This window comes from Ostrea edulis, chromosome 9 (genome assembly GCF_947568905.1).
Source record: "Ostrea edulis chromosome 9, xbOstEdul1.1, whole genome shotgun sequence".
In the NCBI taxonomy this organism is placed as follows: domain Eukaryota; kingdom Metazoa; phylum Mollusca; class Bivalvia; order Ostreida; family Ostreidae; genus Ostrea; species Ostrea edulis.
The window spans coordinates 751,491-779,153 of record NC_079172.1 but is presented as its reverse complement, the minus strand read 5'-3'; the positions used below and the strand labels follow the sequence as shown (position 1 = coordinate 779,153).

General features: G+C 37.1%; 2 protein-coding genes across 3 annotated transcripts; both read left to right on the top strand.

Annotated features, from left to right (window-relative positions):
* The first annotated feature begins 4,411 nt into the window (after window positions 1-4,411).
* On the top strand, window positions 4,412-7,521 carry LOC125661889 (uncharacterized). 2 transcript variants are annotated; one of them, XM_056148226.1, is made up of 3 exons: window positions 4,412-4,470; window positions 4,704-6,402; window positions 6,445-7,521. In XM_056148226.1, the coding sequence occupies exon 2, from the start codon at window positions 4,732-4,734 to the stop codon at window positions 6,382-6,384; it is 1,653 nt and encodes a 550-aa protein (XP_056004201.1). In that variant the 5' UTR covers window positions 4,412-4,470; window positions 4,704-4,731; the 3' UTR covers window positions 6,385-6,402; window positions 6,445-7,521. The 2 variants fall into 2 exon arrangements, with proteins under 2 accessions (XP_056004201.1, XP_048749991.2); XM_048894034.2 differs by having other exon boundaries at window positions 4,704-7,521.
* A 10,230-nt stretch (window positions 7,522-17,751) lies between these two features.
* On the top strand, window positions 17,752-21,915 carry LOC125668699 (uncharacterized). Its single transcript, XM_056148227.1, has 4 exons — window positions 17,752-17,907; window positions 19,003-19,118; window positions 19,990-20,110; window positions 20,574-21,915. The coding sequence occupies exons 1-4, from the start codon at window positions 17,896-17,898 to the stop codon at window positions 21,594-21,596; spliced, it is 1,272 nt and encodes a 423-aa protein (XP_056004202.1). The 5' UTR covers window positions 17,752-17,895; the 3' UTR covers window positions 21,597-21,915.
* The last annotated feature ends 5,748 nt before the right edge of the window (window positions 21,916-27,663 follow it).

The window sequence follows — 27,663 nt, the reverse complement described above, 5'->3', positions numbered from 1 at the left end:
GAGACTATGATGTTAAAGTTAGGAAAAGAGAATACCAAACCGGTGAACTGGTTTACATCTTGGACACAGCCCAAGTGAAAGGGAGAACTAAAAAGTTAGATCCACCCTGGAAAGGACCCGGAATTGTGGTACAAAAGGTAACATCATATGTTTACAAAGTGAAACTAGAAAAGATTCTAATAACCATCAACCATGATCGTATGAAGAAGTGTGATGATAGAAATATTCCAGCATGGTTGCGGAGAGCTAAACGTCGTTTAGAAAATGGAGAAAACATACTTGAGACAGAGCAAGGAGACATTTATTGTATGTGTCGACAAGGTGATAGTGGAGGTTTTATGATACAATGTGATCTATGTGATGAATGGTATCACGGAGATTGTGTAAATGTGACGGCAGAAATGGCTGAGAGTTTTACAACCTATCACTGTCCGAAGTGTCAAAAACCGCGAAAACATTAACCCATTTTTCGTGGAGACGTACCGATAGTTATCGGCGTAAATTTTGTAAATAGTGTTGATTAAGATTAATCTTGTATGTTTGGTTGTAAATAAGAATTAAGCAGTTCATGAAAATGATGTTTTTGTGTTTTTCAGATTGACATTGTGTGAAGTGATTGATTTTACATGTGACAGTGACTTCGTTTAAGTACATTTTGTGAGTGTTAGGGTATTACCATACTCACGGTTATATCAGTGATAATTTTGTGAAATTTTTGGCATTCGAACTTAATGATTCAGTATGGAGAGTGAAGATACAGACTCTGTAAAAGAATGTTTATTGTCTGAGGAGGATACATTGTCAGATGTAGAAAGTAGTGAGACTGCCTCCTTACTTTTTGAAGATGAACAACATGTCATGTATGATGACAAGACGGGTGAGTTGATAGTCACCATACCGGAGGGTAGTATTCCACCGTCAGATGTCCCCGGTTGTTTACCAGTATTGTCACAGGAAGAAATTTGGGAAAAAGAGACCACTGTGTTGGTCAAAGACAAATTGGAGGATCTCCAAAAGATTTTCGCACAGTGTGAACCGATTTCTTCGGACTCGGATATAACACCACCACGATCGGTTAGTATGACACGCCCATTTATTCCGGTGGAACCGATAGACAGCGCGAGTGATTGGGAAGCTGACGAGAACAACAATTCCAGAGCTTCAAATGTACCTGGTAAATCTTTGGAGGGCGAATATGAGGATATATCCTCAGCAGAAGAAGTCCAGTATGAGGACGTCTCAGACGAGGAGCTTCCGGGTGAAGAGAACAAACAGACAGACCAGAGGAATTCTCCTTGCCCAGTCCGAGGATGTGACTATTTGGGGCGCAAACTAAAATTCCATGTTCAACACATGCACCTCCCTCGAATTATGTGGGATAATCCCCAACCACCGGTTCGACTGGACAGGGAGGATGAGGTGAATAGATTGAGAGCAGACATATTGTGGTATCTGAGTGAATGTATTGTGGGGTGGCGATCGGTAGACGACCTCGTCAACTGGATCAACCAACAGAGAAGAATGATCCCCAAGAGTTGTCGCATCATTCCAAGAGCCCGTGACCAGATGAGGAACTTAGCCCGGACTCTTGGATGGAAGGACCCAGAGTGGTTGACTATGATACCGGTAAACTCGCCGGCGGTGTTGATTCACTGGCGGTACCAAGCAGTACTACTCCAACATCTTCAAAAAGACCAAGTACAGGAGTACATTAGATTTGGCCATGTGTTCATGACAGATATTGACAACCTGCGAAAGTCAAACATGGACTACGCCATCGTCCATTCTGTATTGGCTCGGGTGTTGGAAATTGGTCAGGTTAGTCAAGAGGAGGGGCCAGTTGACTCTGATGAGGAGACAAATGCTGTGCAAAGTGTGTACTCAACAAAGGATACACGTATACTTGTGTACAATGAGATTCAAAAACCGTTACCCACGGTACCCGTAGAATCCACTTTTTCTATTTATAATGTGTTTGATTCACATTTCCATTTGGATAGGACCAGCAAGAGATTATACCGTGACCCTGTGGCTCTAACTATGGATTGTTGGCTGTCTCAACAGATGGAAAAACCACCAGGAACACCCGTTAATTTGAAGGGTGGCTTGGTAATATATTGTGATCCAGATAGTTACCCGGAAACTATACCCTTTGATGCGAAGTGGAAGGTGGCAGTCGGATTCCATCCGAAGAAGGTGGCAGAGAGTATACCAGAGCAAAGAGAGAAATTTTTTAACGTAATCACAAATACTAGAGTATCAGCGGTAGGGGAAGTAGGATTGGATATAAGTCGGACATCTGCAGATGTAAAACAACAGGAAAACTTTTTGATTGAAGTTCTAGAGCGAGCTCGTCCTCACATACCTTTAATTCTTCATATTCGGTCATTTCCGTCAGATATTTACTCCAGCGAATTATATAACAGAGCATTGGGTCTCCTAAAATCCTGTTGCCAGAGAGACCAGATAATTGTTTTACACTGTTTTACTGGTGACTCCATAACCGTTGCCCATTGGAGGGCAAACTTCACAAATACATATTTTGGCTTCACCCACATAATCACCAAATTTGACCAAAACCAGTTGAGGGCACCCCGGGATATTCCGGAAGACAGGCTGTTGGCTGAGACAGATGCACCATACATGCCGCCGCGCGACATCAGACTCAATAGTCCCATTTATGTTGGAGAAGTCATAGAGAAGATGGCCACCATGAGGTACACTACAACAGGAAAAGTTGCCTCTGACACGTTAAGGAATGCCCTTAATTTGTTTGGACCATAGATTTTGACTTAGTTGATTTGATTTATGTGCAAGTGTACTAGAAGGAATAGGAAATTTAAATAGATACATATTTCAGTGATTATTAATTGTGTTCTTGACATTTAAGTTGTTCAATTCTGACTGTTGGATTTAATTTTTGAGGATATTCAGTACAGGAGGATATTGTAGTTATTACAGTTTATGGAGAAATCATTGTAAAAAGGGATTTACCCCGTTAATGCGGGACTGATGCAACTTGTATGGTGCGTTTCTTGTGATTGTGAAAAAAAATTTACTTGTGTAAAGACATGCGAAAAAATAATTGTTGCCTGAACTGGAGATATGTTACCTTGGAAGAACTTGGAAAATTCAGTTTGTGTTGATATTAGTGCGCATTCCGAGCGGTGCAGGAGCACCTCACAGTTTTTTAAAAGGGGGGAGGGTTGTTGTAAGTGCACTATATTATGAACTTCCGGGACTTAACGACTGACTGACGGAGATTGCCGAAGATCACGACAGAGAAGAGTTTTCCGGTAGAGTGAGAGAGCGTTTTGCAGACGACAAGGATAGCCGTTGTTGATCAGCGATTTGGATTGATTTAGACCTGCCGAACTTGCGGCCTTGTTTCATCACAGCTAGTTTTGGTAAGTAAACACCATACTACATCAGTATAAAACAAGTCAGACAACATTTAACCCAATGTATTATAGCTCTACACATGTGAGAATCTCCTAAAGTCTGTAAAATTTTGATTAGCGTGTTCAGTTTATTGTCAGTATACAGAAAAGTTTCTAAATTTCTCCCGAGCGTGTTAAGTTTATTGTCAGTATACACAAAAGACTGTAAACTTCTTGCCGTGTTACGTTCATTGTCAGTATACAAAAAATTCTGTAAAATTCTGCTAAATATATAGGTAGTGATTGTTCCTTAACTAAGCGCTCAATGGGACTTTGCTTATTTCTGTGAAAGTCACACGTCACTCACATACATGTAAGTTTGTTTGGAATTTTACACTGGGTAATAGCGAGAAGAAATTTACAACGTCGTGCCAGCATAGTCTTTGTCACGATAAACAACCCTCAATGCAAACTAGTCTTTGGCACGATAAACAACCCTCAATGTAAACTAGTCTTTGGCACGATAAACAACCCTCAATGCAGACTGGTCTTTGGCACGATAAACAGCCCTCAATGCAAACTAGTCTTTGGCACGATAAACAACCCTCAATGCAGACTAGTCTTTGGCACGATAAACAACCCTCAATGCAGACTAGTCTTTGGCACGATAAACAACCCTCAATGCAGACTAGTCTTTCGCACGATAAACAACCCTCAATGCAGACTAGTCTTTGGCACGATAAAAACCCTCAAAGTTACGTCCGTAAGTGCTTCACCTAAATCAGGTGTTGTCTCTATATAAAACTTTGTCCAAACTGAGACAGTAGTAATGATTACTATATGACCCCCCCCCCCCCCCTCACACACACACAATGAGGCACAATTGATATTCTACACGGACTATAATGAAGGTACAATTTTATCTTCTGACGTAAATGTTGGCATCGCTACCAAGTATGATCTAGGTCAAAACAAACTTTAAAACTCTATTTAAATAGATAATGTATACAGTCTGACGCACCGCACAAATATTTAATCACAGGACTAGACGGAAGGTCGAAAAAACAGGGAGGCCATGTTGGATTTTCAGGTGAGACAAACTTAATATTCATATTTGTGTGATCAATAAGAGAGATCTGCTCATTTTTAAAATAATTTCACATAACTCTGAAGAGGGTGGGGGTGGGGAGGTGGAGGTATTCAAAATGCATAGACGTCTCTGATATAAATGATGGCAGTTTATACAACATACTGTAATTCTAGCTGGTCAAGTGTTTCAATATGTCAAACTCTTTAATTAAGATTCCCTAATTTAATTAACAGTGAACTCATGTGACCCCGGACATCAGAAATGGACCCGTTCCGCAGAGCCCAGATTATCCTATTGTGTGACCTCTGTAAAACTGCCCACCTACAGAGCCACTGTGAACGTTGTGATATAAATCTATGCCAGACCTGTGTTGGGAAGCACCTCTCGGATTCGTCTATAAGACACAAAGTCGTGCCCTATAAATACAGAAAATCTCTTAACTACTCAACATGTCCAGACCACGCCGACGAACTCTGTAAAAACTACTGTGAGAAATGTGACATTCCTGTCTGTTCTACCTGCGTCTCCTCAAGTAAACATGAAGGTCACGATATATCAGATATTCTGGAAAAACTCAACGCTAAAACAGAAAGTTTACAGAAAGATATGGACGAACTCGAGACCAGAATTTACCCGCGATATGAAGAAATGGCGTCCCGTGTGCAAACTGAGAAAGCCGAGTTAGAAGCGAATTATGGGAAACTGACGACAGATGCCGATCAACAAGGAGAAGCCTTACACCGGGAGATCACCGCCATTGTCAACCAGCGGAAATCCGACATTCAGGAGATGAAAATCAAGCACCTATCTACCCTGAATAAAAATACAGAAGAAATTACACAGAAAATGGCGGAACTCAAACAGATCATGTCCGACTTGAAATCAATGCTAAAATCAAATGACGTCTCCTTAACCTCTACTTACAAATCTAGGAATTCCGAATTTAGAACATTACCGCCTAAAGTCCGAGTTACAGTACCCCGTTTTTCTGCTCAGAAAATAAACAAAGATCAGCTCAATGAAATGTTCGGTTCTCTGTCGCCATTATCCATTAACACAGAACATGGCGACACAATGAAGTCAGCAGAAGCTGTATCGTCTCCTCCAGTCAAACCACTGCTTGATGAACCGCGCGTCACCGCCACCATAGACACTGGGTATAGACACGGACTATACAGTGTTAGCTGTCTGAGTGAAGATCAAGTCTGGACATGCGGGGAGAACAAAACCATGAAGCTGCTCAACCTCCAGAGTAAACTACTGACATCAATACAAACCAAGTCAGGGAACACACCGGGGGACATAGCAGTGACACGGGACGGAGATCTTGTTTATACTGACTCTAATGATAAAACTATAAACTTAATTAAGAATAAACAGATACAGACCCTGATCACACTACAGGGGTGGGATCCTCTCTATGTCTGCTGTACCGCGGATAACGACCTCCTGGTTACCATGATCAGTGATGATGGAGAACAATCCAAAGTCGTGCGTTACTCCGGCTCCACAGAGAAACAAAGCATTCAGTTTGATGATCAGGGTCGTCCTCTCTACTCATCTGATGACATTAAATACCTCAGTGAGAACAGGAACCTGGATATCTGTGTGGCTGACACTAGTGCAGTAGTGGTGGTCAATCAGTCAGGAAAACTCCGATTTAGATACACTGGTCATCCCTCTAATACCGAGCAATCATTTACTCCACGCGGCATCACTACAGACAGCCAGAGTCACATCCTGACAGCAGACTTTAACTATCACCGTATCCACATCCTAGATCAGGACGGACAGTTCCTCCGTTACATTCACGGTGATTTAGAGCTTCCATTAGGTTTATGTGTGGACATCAGAGACAACCTCTTTGTGGCTGAGTTAGGCACTGCTAAAGTGAAGAAAATCCAATATCTATAAACACAGTGTTAATTACACCTCTCTAGTGTTAATTACACAGCTCTACAGTGTTAATTACACAGCTCTACAGTGTTAATTACACAGCTCTACACAGTGTTAATTACACAGCTCTACAGTGTTAATTACATGTCTGAAACATGTTCATTACATATCTTTACAGTGTGTGTTAATTACAACATCATGTTAATTGCATCACTTGTTAATTACAACCCTGTGTTAATTACAGCCCCTGTGTTTGTGATGTGTAATTAACATGTACTTCTGCTAGCAAGTTTACTGAAAATAAGTCATTCACTGGTGTTTAGTAAAATCTGTATTATATTTAGTAAAACATCATTAATCTTAGTATACTAATTACTGATCCAAATGTGTTACTAGTTAATTATCTATTTATTTACAATCTTTTGTGGACTAATTTGACTGTGTTACTAGTTATCTATATACAATCTTTTGTGGACTAATTTGACTGTGTTACTAGTTATCTATATACAATCTTTGGTGGACTAATTTGACTGTGTTACTAGTTATCTATATACAATCTTTTGTGGACTAATTTGACTGTGTTACTAGTTATTTCTATACAATCTTTTGTGGACTAATTTGACTGTGTTACTAGTTATTTATATGCAATCATTTGTGGACTAATTTGACTGTGTTACTAGTTATCTATATACAATCTTTTGTGGACTAATTTGACTGTGTTACTAGTTGTCTATATACAATCTTTTGTGGACTAATTTGACTGTGTTACTAGTTATCTATATACAATCTTTGGTGGACTAATTTGACTGTGTTATTAGTTATATATCTATATACAATCTTTTGTGGACTAATTTGACTGTGTTACTAGTTATCTATATACAATCTTTGGTGAACTAATTTGACTGCAATACTAGTTGTTTATCTTATCAAATCTTTTAAAGAAACATGAATAATTGTGAAGTACTTAGAGTTTTTATTTTGTTAGTATTTTGTGTGTAGCCATGAATTATAGTACATCCACAACACTTACATATTATTTGGATGTCCTTGTTTTAGTGTGATAAACTACTAATTGAACATTTTTCTTTTTATTAATTATGTATTTCAATATGTGTTATAATTTTCAATGAATATATTAGATAAACATGATACAGAGTTCAGTCTTACATTATTACTGAGTACTTACTTAGATTTGTAGTACTGTAACAGAGAGTGACCCCAAACGTTCGGTCTTCATCACAGATCTTCAGATTCAAGGTCACAGTCTTCTGTTGACCATCAATAACATCACGACACTCCACAGTCCTACAAAATCAACACAGACAAAGTGTATTCATATCAAACCGAACTGTTTGTAATTCAGAACTAGAGTCCAGTCTATTACATGGTGTATTTAGTTTGATTTAGAATTGAATCCAAGACCAATATACAACTAGTCAGGTGTTGTAATCACTGAGCTACCATGACCAGTCTATCGAGACCCGTGTATTACTAGACAGGTGCTCTAACTGAGCTACCATGACCAGTCTATCGAGACCCGTGTATTACTAGACAGGTGCTCTAACTGAGCTATCATGACCAGTCTATCGAGACCCGTGTATTACTAGACAGCCTGCTCTAACTGAGCTATCCATGACCAGTCTATCGAGACCAGTGTATTACTAGACAGGTGCTCTTACTGAGCTACCATGACCAGTCTATCGAGACCCTTGTATTACTAAACAGGTGGTCTAACTGAGCTACCATGACCAGTCTATCGAGACCCTTGTATTACTAGTCAGGTGCTCTAACTGAGCTACCATGACCAGTCTATCGAGACCCTTGTATTACTAGACAGTTGCTCTAACTGAGCTATCCATGAAGCGGATTTCCATATGATCCATGAATATCAGTCTGGATAGCTCAGTGGTTAGAACACCTGACTAGTAACACAGGGGTTTCAGATAAACTGGTCATGGTGGTTCAGTGGTTAGAACACCTTACTAGTAACACAGGGGTCTCAGATAAACTAGTCATGGTAGCTCAGTGGTTAGAACACCTGACTAGTAACACAGGGGTTTCAGATAAACTGGTCATGGTGGTTCAGTGGTTAGAACACCTGACTAGTAACACAGGGGTTTCAGATAAACTGGTCATGGTAGCTCAGTGGTTAGAACACCTGACTAGTAACACAGGGGTCTCAGATAAACTGGTCATGGTGGCTCAGTGGTAGATTGTTCACTTTATAACTGAGAGGATGGAAGTTTGAGATGCCTTCATGCCACGTCAAACCAAAGATGCAAAACCTAAGATGTAAACATTGGTATTTAGATTTATTCTAAAGTGTTCTTTAATTTTTTCAAATTTGGTAGGCCAAAAATGGCATATTGTGGATCATGTTCTTTTATTTTTCTATTTTCTAATGATGAATTATCTTCAACAACAAGAGGTACTGTGAGTAATGCTCACTAAGAATACCCCCCGCTTACCCCAATCTCCCAAAGGGTGCTCCATGCGATGAATAAAGCCGTTAAAGAATTTAAATGGAAACCATATTGCTACTTCGATGTCCAGTGCACGTGACCTTTGGACCCCAAAATCCATAGGGAACATCTTCATCCCATGAGTAGTCCATATGTATGATATGGTGACTGTAGGTGGAAAGGATAATGCTTTAGAGCCCGGAAACCATTGCGTCTACAGACGGACGGACAACCCGATTCCAGTATACCCCCCCCCAACTTGTTGCGAGGGGTATAATTAGCACTTTTACTTGGTTGTGAGATGGCTTCCAGATCACTCTGTTGTTAGAACACCTGACTAGAGATTCTGGGACCCTGGGGTCAAATTTCAATCTGTTCAATTGCTTTTTCTGAACGTGGGATATAAGCGTGTCTACAAATATGCATGGAACATTAAGCTGTGCTACAGTCTATACGAGACAAATGCCCCCGCTTGTGGGGCACAGAAACACACATCTGTCACTTATCAAATTAACAGAATTGACTCATACTGCCTCCACTATGTTGGGGCTTGGTCAGATAGTCAGAATATACTTTAACTGTATGCTAATGTCCCACTGACTAACCTCATGTTTCCCTGGATCTGGGAGAACTTGAAATTTCTGTACAACCAATCACTTCACGCCAAATTCTACAAACAGACCAAGGATGTGTCAAAATTTTTACACATAATGCAGAAATTTAATCAAGTGATTATGCTGAATCATTGGTAGCTTGGTGATAATGTTAACTAGATACATTGCCTTGACAAACAGGATTCATTGATTAAGATATCACATTCAAAATTATTCAGAAAAGTCAATCAATCACTGACACGACATTGACCACAGTTTCATCTTCAGTATTCATGATTTTGTATTAAATCTAGTTATCTTGCTGTTCACACTTAAACTTCTATCTTGGATAATATCAGACAGCTTTAAAACAAGAGGGTCATGGGACACATTATCCACCTGAGTCACCTTGGACCATATTCAAAGATTTTCTCTATATATTTCACGTATAAAACTTTGATCCAATATTCTGGCTCCAACTCACCCCAGGGGAACATGATTTTGACAATTTAAATCTGCACCATGTCAAAAAGTTACCATGTAAATTTGAATTTTTTTTTAAAAGTTTTAATTCTACAAGATTTTCCCTGTATATTCACATGGAAAAATTTGATCCCTTATTATGGCCCAACTTACAGGGGGGGGGGGGGGGGGGGCATGATTTTAATAAACTTGAATCTGCACCATGTCAGGAAACTGCCATATGAATTTCCACTTTTCTGGCTATTGAGAACAAGAGGCCCACAGGCCTTATCGGTCACCTGGATACTAGTGGAAAAAGTATCACTACTTCCATGGGTTATGAAATCTAGAAAAAAATCCCTGTTCTGAATATCTAAGCTAAATTCTAATGTTCAGCAATAGTATACAACAAGATGTATTCTTAAAACGTCACTGCCCTCAAAAGTGCATACACTGAAGAAAAGCTTTAAATAATAGGTGTGTTAACATTAAAACATAAAAATATATGACTAATTTGCACTCATCCTAACGTCATAACCCTGGGTTGTGAATTTTACCATTTTTTGTACATCCTTTTCTGCTATTCCTAAGTATGCATTTAGATTTTATACAGTATCAGCAAACTTACACATAAATACTATTTATCAAGTTTGGTCTCAAAACCCTTACTCTGGGTAAAATCAAATTTACAATTTTCGTAAAAGACTACCAGCTCCACCCATTTAGTTTCAATTTAGTACCAAAAGCACTAAATTAAATGTGTTTTAAGTGTTCTACACGTAAAAACTATATAACAACTATATAACAAGTTTGACCCCGCCCTGGAGTCAGAACCCCTACCCCGGGGATCATGAAATTTATAATTTTGGTAGAGGTCTTCCTGCTCTATATCACTATGCATTTAGTTGTTCTTACAGCCCAGTACCTAAGTACTTCGTTGAAAATACGGATGCATCTGGTGCATCAAAATTGGTACCGTATAAGTTTTACACGTGTGTGGCTCTTGAGAAGAATATTTTTTAAAATTAGTCATTTTGGGGCAGTTTTTGCCCTGTCCCTAAACCACCAGGGGTGCAGGAATCCTGAAATTTACAAATTATGTTCCCTTTGTTCCAAATATGTTTCATACCAAATTTGAAAAGAATTGGAATGATATTAATCAAGAAGAAGTTAAAAATGTCTATTGTTCACACACTTAATAACTGACCATTTTGGCCCCACCCTGATACTTAAAACTCCTAAACCTGGGGTTATCAAATTTACAATTTTGGTAAAGGACTACTTGTTCTTTCTAAATATCTTTTTACTTTCAATTTATTATCAATAGCATAAATGAAGATGCAATTTAAGTGTTTTACACATAAACACTATGAAACAAGTTTTGCCCCGCCCCTAGGGCCCCAGGGGAGCTGGAGCCCTGAAATTTACAATTTATGTCCCCCTTGTCCCTATGATGCTTCATACTATATTTGAAAAGAATTGAACTGGTAGTTATTAAGAAGTTAAAAATGTTCAATTGTTCACGCACGACGGACGGACACCAATTGCAATACTCTGGTCAACTGAGTAACCTACAAAGGTTTTTGAAGATTTTTTCTATAAATTTGCATATAAAAATTTGCTTCCCTATTGTGACCCCACCCATCCCCTGGGGCCATTATTTGAATAAACTTCAATCAGCTCTATGTCAGGAAGCTTCGGATCCATATAAATTTGAACTTTTCTGGCCCAGTGGCTATTGAGAAGATTTGTAAATGACCAAACCCTATTTTTGCATTTTTGTAACCATCTCTTTTTGATGGGAACATGGCCCTTTATTTGAGCAAACTAGAATCCCATTTGCCCAAGGATGATTTGTGTTAGGTTTGGATTAAATCTCCAGAGTGGTGGAGTGGTTCTGGAGACTATGAAAATGATGAAAAGTTTACAACGACAGTGACAATGACAGACAATGGGGAGTTTTGATCCGAAACGCCCACTTGAGCCTCTGACTCAGACAGGTAAGCTAAGAAATCATCGGTAGATATTTTGGACAAACACGAATGCCCCTGCTCCATGACCAGTTCATAGTGGAGACAAAATATGGGACATTTTACATAATGCCATTAACAAACCTGATATTTTTACAGAGTCTCAGAAAAAGTACCCTCATCAATCAGCCTTACATCTCTGGTGACCGCTACTCTACAATATGTCACAGTCTCAGGACAATTCCTCGTCAATCAGCCGGACTCTTCCAGTGACCAATACCCTGTAAAATTTATTCGCACATTAATCACAAATTGACTTAATAACACCACTATATTATGCTTAAAGGGGCATAAACAAGATTTGGACTAAAAATTTCTAATCTTATTTTTTCATTTGTAATATTTATTATGTTTAACTGGGGTATTTCTAATGGTCAGTAAAATTTTGGATGGTCAATTCTTGAGTTTTAAATGAGATACAACACTCTCAATTCTTAGTTATGTAAACAGGGCCCGTGTGATGTTTTTGCAAGTTTGTTACAGTTTAAATTTTAATTTACTTCACAAAAGAATTGCATTGGATGAACATTTAATGTAAGATTCATGTAAACATCCATATTTGCTGAATCTGTATGTCTGAAGTACATGTATAAAGCTTTAATCACCAAACAACAAAGTGTATGTTTCAGAGAACTTTTCTGTTTAAAGTTTCTTTTCCAACAAGTTTCAGATTTCAAAAAAGCCTCCATCACCTATTTCATGCCCAATAGAAATGAAAACAAAATGCCTCCCATCCTCATCTGGTGTTGAGAAAATTGGCCTGAGAACTAGATAATTAATTTCAAGTGCCCTAAATGTTGATCCCCTATTGTGACCCCACCCTACCAACTTTAGAATGATTGCATATCATATATTGTCCTACTGTTTTGTTTTTTGGTTTTTGAGAAAAGATTTTCAAAGATTTCCCCATATATCCCTATGTAAAACAGTGCTTCTTGTAAAGATTCGAAAACGACTCAATCCAATTTTTGCCATTTATTTGTTATCTCCTTTGGAATGGGTTGAAGCCCTATAATTGAACAATCATGGATCCCTTCATCCAAGTATGATCTGTTCTAAGTTGAAATTGGGTCCTGTGGTTCTAGAGAAGGGTTCAAGAATCCTGAAATTTACAAATGATGTCCCCCTTGTCCAAAAGATGCTTGAAATGAAATTTGAGAAGATTTGGAATGGTAGTTATCAAGAAGTTAAAAATATTCAATTATTAACACACGACAAAGGACGCAGACCAATTATTATAGGTCACCTGAGTAAACAAGAAATACGTAAAGTTTACAGAAAAAGGGGTGGATGGGAAGGAGAGATAATAAATTTCACATCAGCTTATACCGGATTTATCAAAACTATATAGCTTAAGTTTAGTGAAAAGGACGAATTTTACCCGCTCTATCTGGAAGACTATTTCCAGAAATGAATCAGATGGTAAGACAGCCTCTTTCTGCTTGTAGGAGGAAGAAAGTGATCCTGTGGTCAGGCTGTCATCATCTCTTGAGACCCAGGAAGCTGAAAAACCAAAGTGTCAATAAGTGCTGGAATGACCAGAAATCAGAAATCATTAACCTTTGACCCCATATTGAGGCCTCATCCTACTCACACAGTGTTTTCCCTAAGAACAGGCCGCCGGCCAAATTGACCGTTTCAAACGATTTTCTGGCCGGTTCAAATATAAAAAATCAAAAAATAATATGTTTTCAATTTCAGTGATGTTGATTTACACGATCGATCTTTGAAAAGAATGTATGCGGTAGCAATTGGTTGACTATAAATATCTTTCATATTTCTTCCTTGTTTATGTTTTTATCGAGAGCTTTTTGAAACGGCGATTTTGATTGGACGATATTTTAAACTCTCACCTTGCGCGTGAGAAGCATATGGCAGTGAAAAATAATGAAGCGTCGAACGAATACATTACATGATTTCTTCCAGTCAAAACATCGCAAAGGTGTATATTTAACACCACAGTGACTGTGACTAACTTGTCTGAGGTAAAAATGTTCAACCCTTTGGTATATATTTAAAAATGTAGGTTAAAAAGTGGCATATGAACAAGGGTCATTTTGCCCCCTGAAATGCCTCATAATGCAGGATTTTGCGTCTAATTTTCCAAAATTTCCATACCCTCCCCCCCCCCCCCCCCCCCCCCCTGGCCTTTTACAATTCTAAATGGGCCTGTTCAAATGAAATGAATGGAAAACACTGCTGACAATGTGAACAAACTTGAATCTACTCTATGTCAGGAAACGTTCATGCATATTTCAACTTATTTGCCCCAAATTTTCTTAAGAATAAGATTTTTAAACGACCACACCCCAGTTTTGCCTTTTCTTGATTATTTCACCTTCAAGTGGACATGTTTCTTGGTTTGATCTTAAATCCAGGCAAAGACGCTTTGTGACAAGTTTGGTTGAAACTGACTCAATGGTTTTGGAGAAGACCAAAAAGTTTACAGATGGTCAGACAGACGTATGATTGATAAAATGTGATCAGACAATTTCACTTGAGCCTTTGGCTAAGGTGAACAAAAACCAATTTGGTCCCACCCTGTTCCCAAAACACCTCTCCCCAGAATCATGAATTTTGTAACTAAATGTGAGGCTGTAATGAAGATTTCGTTTAAATCAGTAAATTTTTGGTTGCTTTTGCCCCCCCCCCCCCCCCCCCTTCCTTAGGAGGTCACAAGTCCTGAAATTTAGAATTTGTCTCCCTCTTGTTCCAAAGATGCTTCAAATCCAGTTTGAAAAGAATTGAAAGTCAGTTATCAAGAAGAGGTTAAAATGGTCAATTGTTAACAGTCGATAGAGGACATTCAACTACGGACACAGACAATGCATCCCCTGTCGACGGTCACACCCGCCGTGAGTCGTATATCCTGATCAGGTAAACGGAGTTATCCATAGTCAAAATCAGTGTGCCAAGAACGGCCTAACAATCGGTATGAAACACGTTGGACAGCATTAGATCCAAATGATAGGTTGTAATAATAATTACAAACATGATTTATCTAGTCTAAGGGAGATAACTGTAGGAGTTGTAACAAAATGAGAAAATCGAATACTTCTCCGACTCTTCTTTCAGTAAATGAAACCTCGCACTGATTGCTACATCTCAGCAAGACAACAGTAATGTTTATCAAAGTGTTCAGCCTCCACCAGCAGGTAATGATGAACTGAGAACAATTCTTCTATCCTCCGACACTCCTACTCTCCACCAGCAGGTAATGATGAACTGAGAACAATTCTTCTATCCACCGACACTTCTACTCTCCACCAGCAGGTAATGATGAACTGAGAACAATTCTTCTATCCTCCGACATTTCTACTCTCCATATCACACAAGTCACTGCAAAAATCCAACGATACGTTACGGTATAAACTGATAATTTAAATGAGGCTGATATGCGTAAAAGATATTTCCAGCTGGTGAACGTCAAGACCCTTAGGAGAAATGAGTCTTCACATGTCGCCTATGATGAAAGCGATTCAACACCCAACACCCCCCCCCCTTACTCGGGGGATGGGTGAGGGTAGATGACATGTATAGTAACCCCTGTGCTCAGGGTGGGTGAGTGATGACACGTACAACAATCCCTGTACTCAGGGGTGGGTGAGTGATGACACGTACAACAATCCCTGTACTCAGGGGTGGGTGAGTGATGACATGTACAATAACCCCCTGTACTCGTGAGGGTGAGTGATGACATGTACAATAACCCCCTGTACTCGTGAGGGTGAGTGATGACATGTACAATAACCCCCCTGTACTCGTGAGAGTGAGTGATGACATGTACAATAACCCCCTGTACTCGTGAGTGATGATATTTACAATAATCCCTGTACTCAGGAGTGGGTGAGTGATGACATGTATAATAATCCCTTGTACTCGAGGGTGGGTATGGCGTTCTTCCAGCCAGCAACACAAACTGTATACTCTTTTGATAAGTATACCTTCTCGAAAATCAAATTAGTGACAAAGAATACACAAGGACACTTACTAAATAATAGCACTTTCGTAGTCCTGGGGCATGTGCTTTAAGCATTTCAATGCATCACCTGGAATACGGATGTTGTGGCGACTCCTCTGAGAGTGACCTTGAAGTACAGGTGGTAACCACTGACCGGATGACCCAGACAATGATCCTGGTCAAGCGGCAAATTCTTCCTACCAGGCTTCTGAAAAAAAACCACTGTCATTTGTCTGAGAGAATAAAAATGTTAATCAAGAAACACAAACAACTTTCACAGGTCATGCCGGGAAGAACCAAAGCTAACAAGAGACTCATGGGCCACATCGCTCACCTGAGTTACCTTCGCCCATATCTAAAGATTTTCCTTATATTTATGGATGTAAAACTTTGATCCCTATTGTAGCCCCAACCTAACCCTTGGGGCCATGATGTTTACAAAATTGAATTTTCATTATGTCAGGAAGCTTTCATGTAAATGTAAAATTGTTTGGCCAGATGATTCTTGGAAAGAAGATTTTAAAATATTTTCCTATCTATTTGTATGTAAAATTTGATCCCTTATTGTGGCCCTATCCTTCACCTTGGGGTGGGGGTGGGGGTGTGGACATAATTTTAATAACAAACTTGAATTTGCACTATGTCAAGAAGTTTCATGTAAATTTGTACTTTCCTGAACGGTGGTTCTTGAGAAGAAGATTTTTTAATGACCCCACCCTATTTTTGCATTTTTGTGATCCCTTTTGAATATATCTGGTCGCCATTTTCAAATTTCTAGTCGCCATTTTCAAAATTTCTACTCGCCATGGTAAAAGATTTTGTAAATAAGACTTGCAAGAAAAAAATCAACACCCATGCATGCGTTTTGTTTGTTTTATTTTTAAACTGAATAGAAAGGTGCTGTGAAACATGCTGGATGCTAACAAGTCAAATATTTACTCTGGCAAAAGTTGTATTGCATTGGGCCATCCTGTATATTTTACAGTACGCTTCTGGGGAAGAAAACCCGCGTTCCACACAAGGATTTGCTTTAAGGTCCTCAATAATGGACCTTCACTACTTATGTGAATAAGAGCTTCTACTTTTGTTGGATCTTTTGCTGAACAATCAGTACCAGCATCAATAAGAACACTACATGTGTACATCCCCAGTTTGTAATTGTCTTTGAAAATTAGCAGCAACAGTTGCCCCGCTCGACTTACTGTTAAAAATGCAGTCACGGACAAAGATACGTCTCTTACTGTTACCGTGAATAGTCACACTTCCATGTTTGAAAGATGTACACCTGGTCGTAGCAAAATCGGACAATGGGTGTCCAGAAATGGTTGACGTTCCTGGCTGATTAGCCTCACAAATTCTGCTAAACATTTTTTTTGCCATCTCTGTATATCAACCACGAAAATTCCTTTAGCCATTTCAGGACTGGGGTTCTTCCTTTACGTTTGCATTTTTCTTTAGACACAGCTATGTCATTTTAAGATGCAGAACTTTTGCCGTGTGATTCTCGAATTTCTCTGTTACATGTACTACGCTGAGGTTTCTAATTCTTACTACCAATAACTCCAAAGTGCTCTAACCCTCGTTTTCCCGTCATCTTTATTGCTTTCAAACGCTGCTTTGACCGAGACTGAAAAATATTTATTCAGACTTCCGATCCCGATTATAAAATTTTATTAGATGCCCATTTTTTCTCCACTCGCGAAAATGCGACTTAGTTATAATCTCTAGTCGCAAAATCGATTTTCTGGTCGCAAATGCGACCATTTTACTCGCAACTTGGAGCACCGACATGACCCTTCATACTCGTTATTCACACCGCGGCCATTTGGAATCGAAAACGAGGCTCGGAACGCAAACAATGGAATCCATCACTATCAGCACTAAGTCAGCTTGGAGTAAAAACCTTCAACATGTCCCTCATATTACTCAGGATAAAGTGGAGAAGTGGGCAAATGAGACTGCCAAAATCCCTAGATCCAAACAACAGAAGGGTTACGGCAACTTTATAGAAGGTTTTATACATGAAGTCGAAAGTAAGTATAGCTCTGTGGACAGTATCACTATGACTATACAACGCTGACAATATTAAACGGTATTTGGTAGTTGGATGGTTTTTTTTTTAAATTTCATACATAAAACAGTATGGGAAAATAGCAGCTAAGTGACTATGAATATTCGTGGATTATGATTTTAAAGTTCTAAATACACTTTTATTTGTTGCTGATTTCGACCGAATTTCCTCTATATATCAGCTGTTTATCAGGAAATAAGAATTTAGCTGGAATTACTTTTCCTATAATTATGCTACATGTATAGTATATATTCATTGTATCTTACTTGCTTAAGATATCGAGTAATGGAGTATAAAATCAGTGGAGAATTAGGATTTTATATCATTTTGTCTCTTGCTTTAGTACAAACATGTGAGGATGTAGTGCGTGTCAGAGCCAAGGCATTCCCATCGATGAAAAAAAATAATCCACCATATAAGTTAATGGTTCGCTAGTTCAATAGTTTAATTGTTGGTTGTTTCATTTAGTTCACATTGATTTTAAGTATTTGTTTGTTTGTTTTTTGGAAAGGGAGGGGGTAGTTTTGTGTATGTGTGTTTCTTTGTTTCACTATTGCAGACCAGAGGTATGTTTTAAAGGGAAAAAAATTATTTGAATTATTCAAAACATGTCCAGCAGTCATGAATGATAAGTTTCAAATAATTGCAGAATAGTCAACCATTTTTCAATTTACTTGAAAAATACATATAAAAATTTGTGATATTTGCTTATTTTGACATGCCATTAAATTAAAATGCCGATGGTCATTTCATTTTCAATTGTAATTGATTTATTATTTTTTCCCTTTTGAAAGTTTGCTTATTGATCCTAATATTTATATACAAAACACAAATAGATAGGGATGTTCAATGATATGATATGAATATTTTGTGTAATATGGTAATAAGCCAAATGTTAAATTTAAACTAGGGGGCTATATACATGAACCCCTGATACACTGCAGGAAAAATATTGGTTAATTGTGATAGATGTATTGTTATTGTTCATTTCTAAAGTGTTTTAGTACAGATTGACAAAAAAAATTAAAATTATATAAAAACATTTTTTCTTTTGCAGGTTGAGTTTTGTCGAACGTCTTCAGACATATTGTTTTCACAATGTGAATGTAAAGCTGGGAATGGGCACTGTAGTCATAGTGTAGGATTATTGTACCTTTTGTGCCACTATTTAAGGTATCCATTATCAAATTTCTCACATTATATTCTTATTTTTTTGTAATTTAACAGTTTTAAGAAACATACTGTATTTATAATTTAAGTTCATAATTATATATTCTAAATGACTTTCATTTCTAAAATCTTGAAAAACATGTTTAAGTTAATGCTAAAGTAAAGAAGCCATACTGCAGACAAATGATGATATTTTAAAAATTATTAAGCTAGTAATAAGGCCATTTTTATTACACTTATAAGCTACAGAACAATGCATAAGATTTAGTTTTAGTGCACATGAGCTTAAAGCTCAAGTGAGGTTTTTTGATCACTTTGTCTGGTGTCCGTCTGTAAACTTACAGCATGGCCATGAATACTCATATTATTATGCATGCATCCCCAGGTAGTGCAGGTTCAAGCGTTCTCAATCTGACTCGATAATACACGATTAAACAGGAGATTGTCATAATTGGTTTGATTACTATTTAATCCGGTTTAGTTAAGTTGCATAATTTGCATAAAGTTTATGCCTAATCCATGCTTGATATATAACACCTTTTTTTATTCCTATGAGGATATGCAAAGTTTACAGCTTACATAGGCAAGATGATGTTTGACCATGTGACCTTTGCCTAGGAGTTTGAACCAAATTTTAAAACTTTAACTTTTCTCTTAACTTCTGAATTGTGAGTGATAAATCTTTTTTTATTTTGTGTATACATCCAACGTGACAAAACCTTTCTTTTTGGTACCAGATTTAAAAAAAAAAATCACAATAGCTGTACAACAGCAGGGCCAAGATGACTTGTATGAGCTATGTGACCCATGAACTTCTTGTTAAAAATCTAATCCTCAACAAAATAATTTGGCTTTTTATATACTTATTATATAGACTTGGTCTGAAGGCTGTACCACCAATGCAAAGTAAAACGTCTTTACCGCAGACCTGGCATGTTCCCCAGAGAATCGAGGGTTTGGAACCAAAACCAGTACATAGTTTAGAAATATGCAAGGTATTTTTTTTTATGATTCAAATTTATTTGCATGAAGGATTTCTTAGTCTTGTCCACTGAAAAGGGGGGGGGGGGATACGACAACCAGACTTGCAACTATAATCATCTCCAAATTCTTTTTTCATTTAAATATTACCTGTTTACACTCCACACCTGCAAATACTGGACCATTGAATCCAAGTCTACATAATTATAATATGAGCTGTCTTGGTGAATGGTGATTGTTATTAAAATTAAGATTGCTGATGTAAATAACTATATATATATATATATATATATATATATATATGTGTGTGTATACTATATGTGATGCTGAGATATTAAAAGAAAACCCCCTATTTTCTCTACATTCAATACTGAGTCTGTAAAGGTCAAACAAACAATTTTGAAAACTAATGCCTAAATAAACAGATAAATTGTTGTTCTTTGATAAATTTCATATGTTCCCTCCATAATTTTACAGGTGAATCCTAAAAAGCAACCACCTAAGAAGAAAAGGCGGGTCACTGAAGGTGTCCTTCCAAACATATACTGTCCGGTTAAAACGATTCCGTGTGTACAGTTTAAGACGACATTACTTGAGCAGCTCACAGCCATGAAGAGCGATGCACAGATTTTACGCATTTTATCTACCGACAGTTCAAGTGAAACAGAGTCTCTATCTAAGTTTGGACCAGTACCCAAAGGATCTGTGCTTTCTTATCAACAAAAACCACATACCTCTGTTGATGATATAATAAACCACAATGAAGAGCAAGAATTCCCTGATTTATTACTTCCAGAACAGCCTCGTCATTATAACAGAGTGTTGAACAATGCAGAACATGATGTTTTCATGGGCATGCACATTGATCGTCCTCATGCGTTGGAATTGGAGGAACAAACGCGATTGCAGAGTGTCACTAAGTTATGGCACAACATTCGTCGGCATAGGATGACCTCAACAATGTTTAAGGACATATGTGCAAGGAGGGCAGATCATGAGAAGTTAGCTGTGCGTCTTTTAAAATCCAAAAATATACAGACTGTTGCTATGAAATTTGGCTTGCAAAATGAACCTGAAGCAGCAAAATTATATTCCGATATAACTGGAAATAATGTGTACTTGTGTGGCTTTGTTATAAACCCAAGTTCTCCGCATCTTGGAGCATCACCAGACAGAAAAATATATGACCCAAATTCTGCATCACAGTATGGACTTCTAGAGATCAAATGTCCGGACAAAGATTCTTTTCAAGAATGCGCGTACCTTAAAAGGACCAATGATGGGACATACAAACTCAAGCATTCTCATCAATATTACTACCAAGTGATGGGACAGATGGCACTTGCTGGGCTCCATTGGTGCGACTTTTTTGTGAAATGTAGACAGGATTACCATAAAGAGAGAATAAACTTTAATGAAGAGAAGTGGGAAGAAATCAAGTTGTCTCTGGACAGATTTTACTTTAATTATTTCTTGCCCGAAATTCTCAGAATGATGTAAATGCATTTATTACTTAACATCGATGTCAGTAATTGCTGCTCAGAATTTATTGAACATAACAGTATACAATACTTCATAGTGATTTTTGTAATCTTGATGTTGCCAGAATTGCTTTTACCTCTATAATTGGTATATGTAATTTAATTTCAGCAAGGTTGAGGAATATATATCATGAGACAACTTGCTATAGTACACTGTATTCCAATAAATATATACCTCTGTAATTTTCGTAATTATAATGGTCATTGCTTATCAACATAAAATTCAAATTTGCCTCGATGTAATCTACTCATAAATAAAAACTTTTTATTTCTTCAAATATTTATTTTATATCACATGAATAAGTTGTACACATGTAAATGTATGTGCACTGAAAACGTGTACTGCTATACAATCATAAGTTTATAATTGTACTGATAACAAATTGACAATACTCATTGAAGACATCATAGAGACATCTCTATAAAACACTCTGTAAAAATGACATATTAAATGTATTTTTTTTAAACCCAGGTACTTTAGAATTTCACATGTATATATTCAATGTTTTTATAACAGCTATAATGTACAAGGTCTGAAAAATGTCAAGTAAAAGCTGTGAGAGGAGTTGATTGCACAAAGTAGATACCTATTACAGGGAAGCCCACCCGCCATTCACCATACTATAAGACAGATGCACGTGTGCAACTCGGTCAAAAATTAAACACCCAACGTAATTGAACTTTGACCCCTTACGGAGTTATTGGACCTTTCGCAGAAACCATTGTTATCGCTTCTCCTTTTTAACCGTAAAGGCAGGGATCAACATTTACGTTTGTCCGCTTGTCCGGTACCAGTGGAAAAACATTTCGGACAAGTGAATATTGATGGGCACTTGTCCGATTGGACAAGTGCTTTTTTATGTAAAGAAGTCTCCAAACAATTTTGTGAAAAGTTGATCAGTAGTTGAGAGTCTGAAGTACATGTATAATGCATGAAAATGAACTTCAATCGCTATGTAAACTAGCTGAGTCAAACTCAATCGGGATTGGTGTTCACTTATTGCGTACTACTTTCAATCACCCATTGCAAATACGGCCCTGAGAATACAAATATTACACCCCTACTATGTAATATTTAGAATCGAATAATTTACGCACGACCCCTTAGCACGAGTTATCCTCCCTGAATTTTGAAAAGAAAGTAGAAAAGAAAACAGAACGACTGACAACATACCGGCTATTTTGATGAACTCTTGCTTAGTTTTTCGTGCTTGTGCATCTCTGGGAAATACAATGAATTGTTGTCGAACTCTAAGGATGGCATCCGTGACCGATCTACAGCATCTACCGACGGTGGACTCGGAAACATTGATACTATCACCTATAAGTTTGTGGTATGCGCCTGTCGCAAAGAACCTGAGGCATACAAACAGCTGCAAGAGCGGAGGTAAGTTTTTTGTGCTGTCTATCAAAGCCCCGCCTATCAAGTCCAGTAGATACACGACTGATGCCTGCCGAAATCTATACCGCTCGAAAAGCTCATCGTCCGTGTAGGCTTCTAAAGGGTTCAGTCGGTCCCGAATAACCCTTTTTGATGGTCGATTCCGATATCTCAGAAACCTACGTCGTCTGCGACGTCTACCTGCCATATTGAATATGCTTGAGGAAAATTTTAAGGTTGCTATGAAGCTAACCTTAACTATTTGAGGATTTCCTCAAGATTATCACTTGAGGAAACCTCAAATTTATGTGGTGACGGTGACTTGAGTGTGAAGTTAAGTATTTGAGGGAAAACCTCAGAGTTGAGGTTGAGGAATGAGTTGAGTGATGTTGGTGACGGCGGGGCCTAGGCTATTAGGATATATAAAAAGATTGGAAATAAATTAATGAGGTATATTAAAAAACCTGGCCGGAATGGACCGATCTCAATAAAAATACTATTCTAAAAGTGATGTAATAGACTTCTTGAAATGTCACTATCTCCTAAAATACTTTGAGTATTTTCATTCGGTAATCTTTCCGCATATCTTTGAAACCAGGGCTATTAATATATATAAAAAGATTGGAAATAAATTTATGAGTTATATTGAAAAACCTGGCCGAAATGGACCGTTCTCGACAAAAATACTACTCTAAAAGTGATGAAATTGACTTGTTGAAATGGCACTATCTCCTAAAACACTTTGAGTATTTTCATTCGGTAAAGTTTCCGCACATCTATCAAACCAGGGCTATTAGGATATATAAAAATATTGGAAATAAATTAATGAGGTATATTGAAAAACCTGACCGGAATGCACCAATTTCGACAAAAATACTACTATAAAATAATGGAATAGACTCGTTGAACTGGCACTATATCTTAAAATACTTTGAGTATTTTCCTTCGGTAAAGTTTCCGCACATCTATGAAACCAGGGCTATTAGGATATATAAAAATATTGGAAATAAATTAATGAGGTATATTGAAAAACCTGGCCGGAATTGACCGATCTCGACAAAAATACTACTCTAAAACTGATGAAATAGACTCGTTGAACTGGCACTATCTCCTAAAATACTTTGAGTATTTTCATTCAGTAAAGTGTCCGCACATCTGTGATAACAGGGCTATTAGAATATATAAAAAGATCGGAAATAAATTAATGAGGTATATTGAAAAACCTGACCGCAATGGAACAGATCTCAACAAAAATACTATTCTAAAAGTGATGATATAGACTTGTTGAAATGGCACTATCTCCTAAAATACTTTGAGTATTTTCATTCGGTAATCTTTCCGCATATCTTTGAAACCAGGGCTATTAATATGTATAAAAATATTGGAAATAAATTTATGAGGTATATTGAAAAACCTGGCCGAAATGGACCGATCTCGACAAAAATACTACTTTAAAATAATGGAATAGACTTGTTGAAATGGCACTATCTCCTAAAATACTTTGAGTATTTTCATTCGGTAAAGTTTTCGCACATCTATGAAACCAGGCTATTAGGATATTTAAAAATATTGGAAATAAATTAATGAGGTATATTGAAAAACCTGGCCTTAATGGACCGATGTCAATAAAAATACTATTCTAAAAGTGATGTAATAGACTTGCTGAAATGTCACTATCTCCTAAAATACTTTGAGTATTTTCATTCGGTAATCTTTCCGCATATCATTGGTTTCATAGATGTGTGGAAACAATACGGAATGAAAAAAACTCAAAGTATTTTAGGAGATAGTGCCAGTTCAACAAGTCTATTTCATCACTTTTAGAATAGTATTTTTGTTGAGATCGGTCCATTCCGGCCAGGTTTTTTAATATACCTCATTAATTTATTTCCAATATTTTTTATATATCCTAATAGCCCTGGTGTCATAGATGTGCGGACACTTTTACTGAATGAAAATACTCAAAGTATTTTAGAAGATAGTGCCAGTTCAACAAGTCTATTCCATTATTTTAGAGTAGTATTTTTGTCGAAATTGGTGCATTGGTGAAACTTTACTGAGAGAAAATACTCGAAGTATGTTAGGAAATAGTGCCAGTTCCACGAGTCGATTTCATCATTTTTTGAGTAGTATTTTTGTCGAGATCGGTCCATTCCGGCCAGGTTTTTCAATACACCTCATTAATTTATTTGCAACCTTTTTATATATTCCAATAACCCTGGTTTCACAGATATGCTGAAACATTACCGAATGAGAATACTCAAAGTATTTTAGGAGATAGTGCCAGTTCAACGAGTCTTTTTCATCACTTTTTGAGTAGTATTTTTGTCGAGATCTGTCCATTCCGGCCAGGCTTTTCAATGTATCTCATTACTTTATTTCCAATATTTTTATATATCCTAATAGACCTGGTTTCATAGATGTGCGATAACTTTACCGAATGAAAATACTCAAAGTATTTTAGGAGATAGTGCCAGTTCAACGAGTCTATTCATTATTTTAGAGCAGTATTTTTGTCGAAATTTATTGCACTCCGTCCAGGTTTTTCAATATACCTCATTAATTTATTTCCAATCTTTATCTCCTAAATTTATCTCCTAAAATACTTTGAGTATTTTCATTCGGTAAAGTTTCCGCACATCTATGAAACCAGGGCTATTAGCATATATAAAAATATTGGAAATAAATTAATGAGGTATATTCAAAAACCTGGCCGAAATGGAATGATCTCGACAAAAATACTACTCTTAAACTCATGAAATAGACTCGTAGAACTGGCACTAGTTCCTAAAATACTTTGAGTATTTTCATTCAGTAAAGTTTCCACACATCTGTGATACCAGGGCTATTAGAATATATAAAAAGATTGGAAATAAATTAATGAGGTATATTGAAAAACCTGGCCGCAATGGACCGATCTCAACAAAAATACTATTCTAAAAGTGATGAAAAACACTTGTTGAAATGGCACTATCTCCTAAAATACTTTGAGTTTTTTCATTCCGTAATGTTTCCGCAAATTTATGAAACCAGGGCCATTAGAATATATAAAAAGACTGAAAATAAATTAATGAGGTATGTTAAAAAACCTGACCGGAATGCACCAATTGCGACAAAAATACTACTCTAAAATAATGGAATGGATTCGTTGAACTGGCACTATCTCCTAAAATTCTTTGAGTATTTTCATTCGGAAATCTTTCCGCATATCTTTGAAACCAGGGCTATTAATATATATAAAAAGATTGGAAATAAATTTATGAGTTATATTGAAAAACCTGGCCGAAATGGACCGATCTCGACAAAAATACTATTCTAAAAGTGATGAAATTGACTTGTTGAAATGGCACTATCTCCTAAAACACTTTGAGTATTTTCATTCGGTAAAGTTTCCGCACATCTATGAAACCAGGGCTATTAGGATATATAAAAATATTGGAAATAAATTAATGAGGTATATTGAAAAACCTGACCGGAATGCACCAATTTCGACAAAAATACTACTATAAAATAATGGAATAGACTCGTTGAACTGGCACTATCTCTTAAAATACTTTGAGTATTTTCCTTCGGTAAAATTTCCGCACATCTATGAAACCAGGGCTATTAGGATATATAAAAAGATTGGAAATAAATTAATGAGGTATATTGAAAAACCTGACCGCAATGGAACAGATCTCAACAAAAATACTATTCTAAAAGTGATGATATAATCTTGTTGAAATGGCACTATCTCCTAAAATACTTTGAGTTTTTTCATTCCGTAATGTTTCCGCATATCTTTGAAAACAGGGCTATTAATATATATAAAAAGATTGGAAATAAATTAATGAGGTATATTGAAAAACCTGGCCGAAATGGACGGATCTCGACAAAAATACTATTCTAAAAGTGTTGAAATTAACTTATTGAAATGGCATTATCTCCTAAAATACTTTGAGTTTTTTCATTCCGTAATGTTTCCTCACATCTATGAAACCAAAGCTATTAGGATATTTAAAAATATTGGAAATAAATTAATGAGGTATATTGGAAAAAAATGGCCGGAATGCATCAGTCTCGACAAAAATACGACTCTAAAATAATGGAATAGACTCGTTGAACTGGCACTATCTCCTAAAATACTTTGAGTATTTTCATTCGGTAATGTTTCCGCACATCTATGCAACCAAAGCTATAAGGATATTTAAAAAGATTGGAAATAAATTAATGAGGTATATTGAAAAACCTGGCCGAAATGGACCGATCTCGACAAAAATACTATTCTAAAAGTGATGAAATTGACTTGTTGAAATGGCACTATCTCCTAAAATACTTTGAGTATTTTCATTCGGTAATGTTTCGGCACATCTATGAAACCAAAGCAATTAGGATATTTAAAAATATTGGAAATAAATTAATGAGGTATATTGAAAAACCTGGCCGGAATACACCAATTTCGACAAAAATACGACTCTAAAATAATGGAATAGACTCGTTGAAATGGCACTATCTCCTAAAATACTTTGAGTATTTTCATTCGGTAATGTTTCCGCACATCTATGCAACCAAAGCTATTAGGATATTTAAAAAGATTGGAAATAAATTAATGAGGTATATTGAAAAACCTGGCCGAAATGGACCGATCTCGACAAAAATACTATTC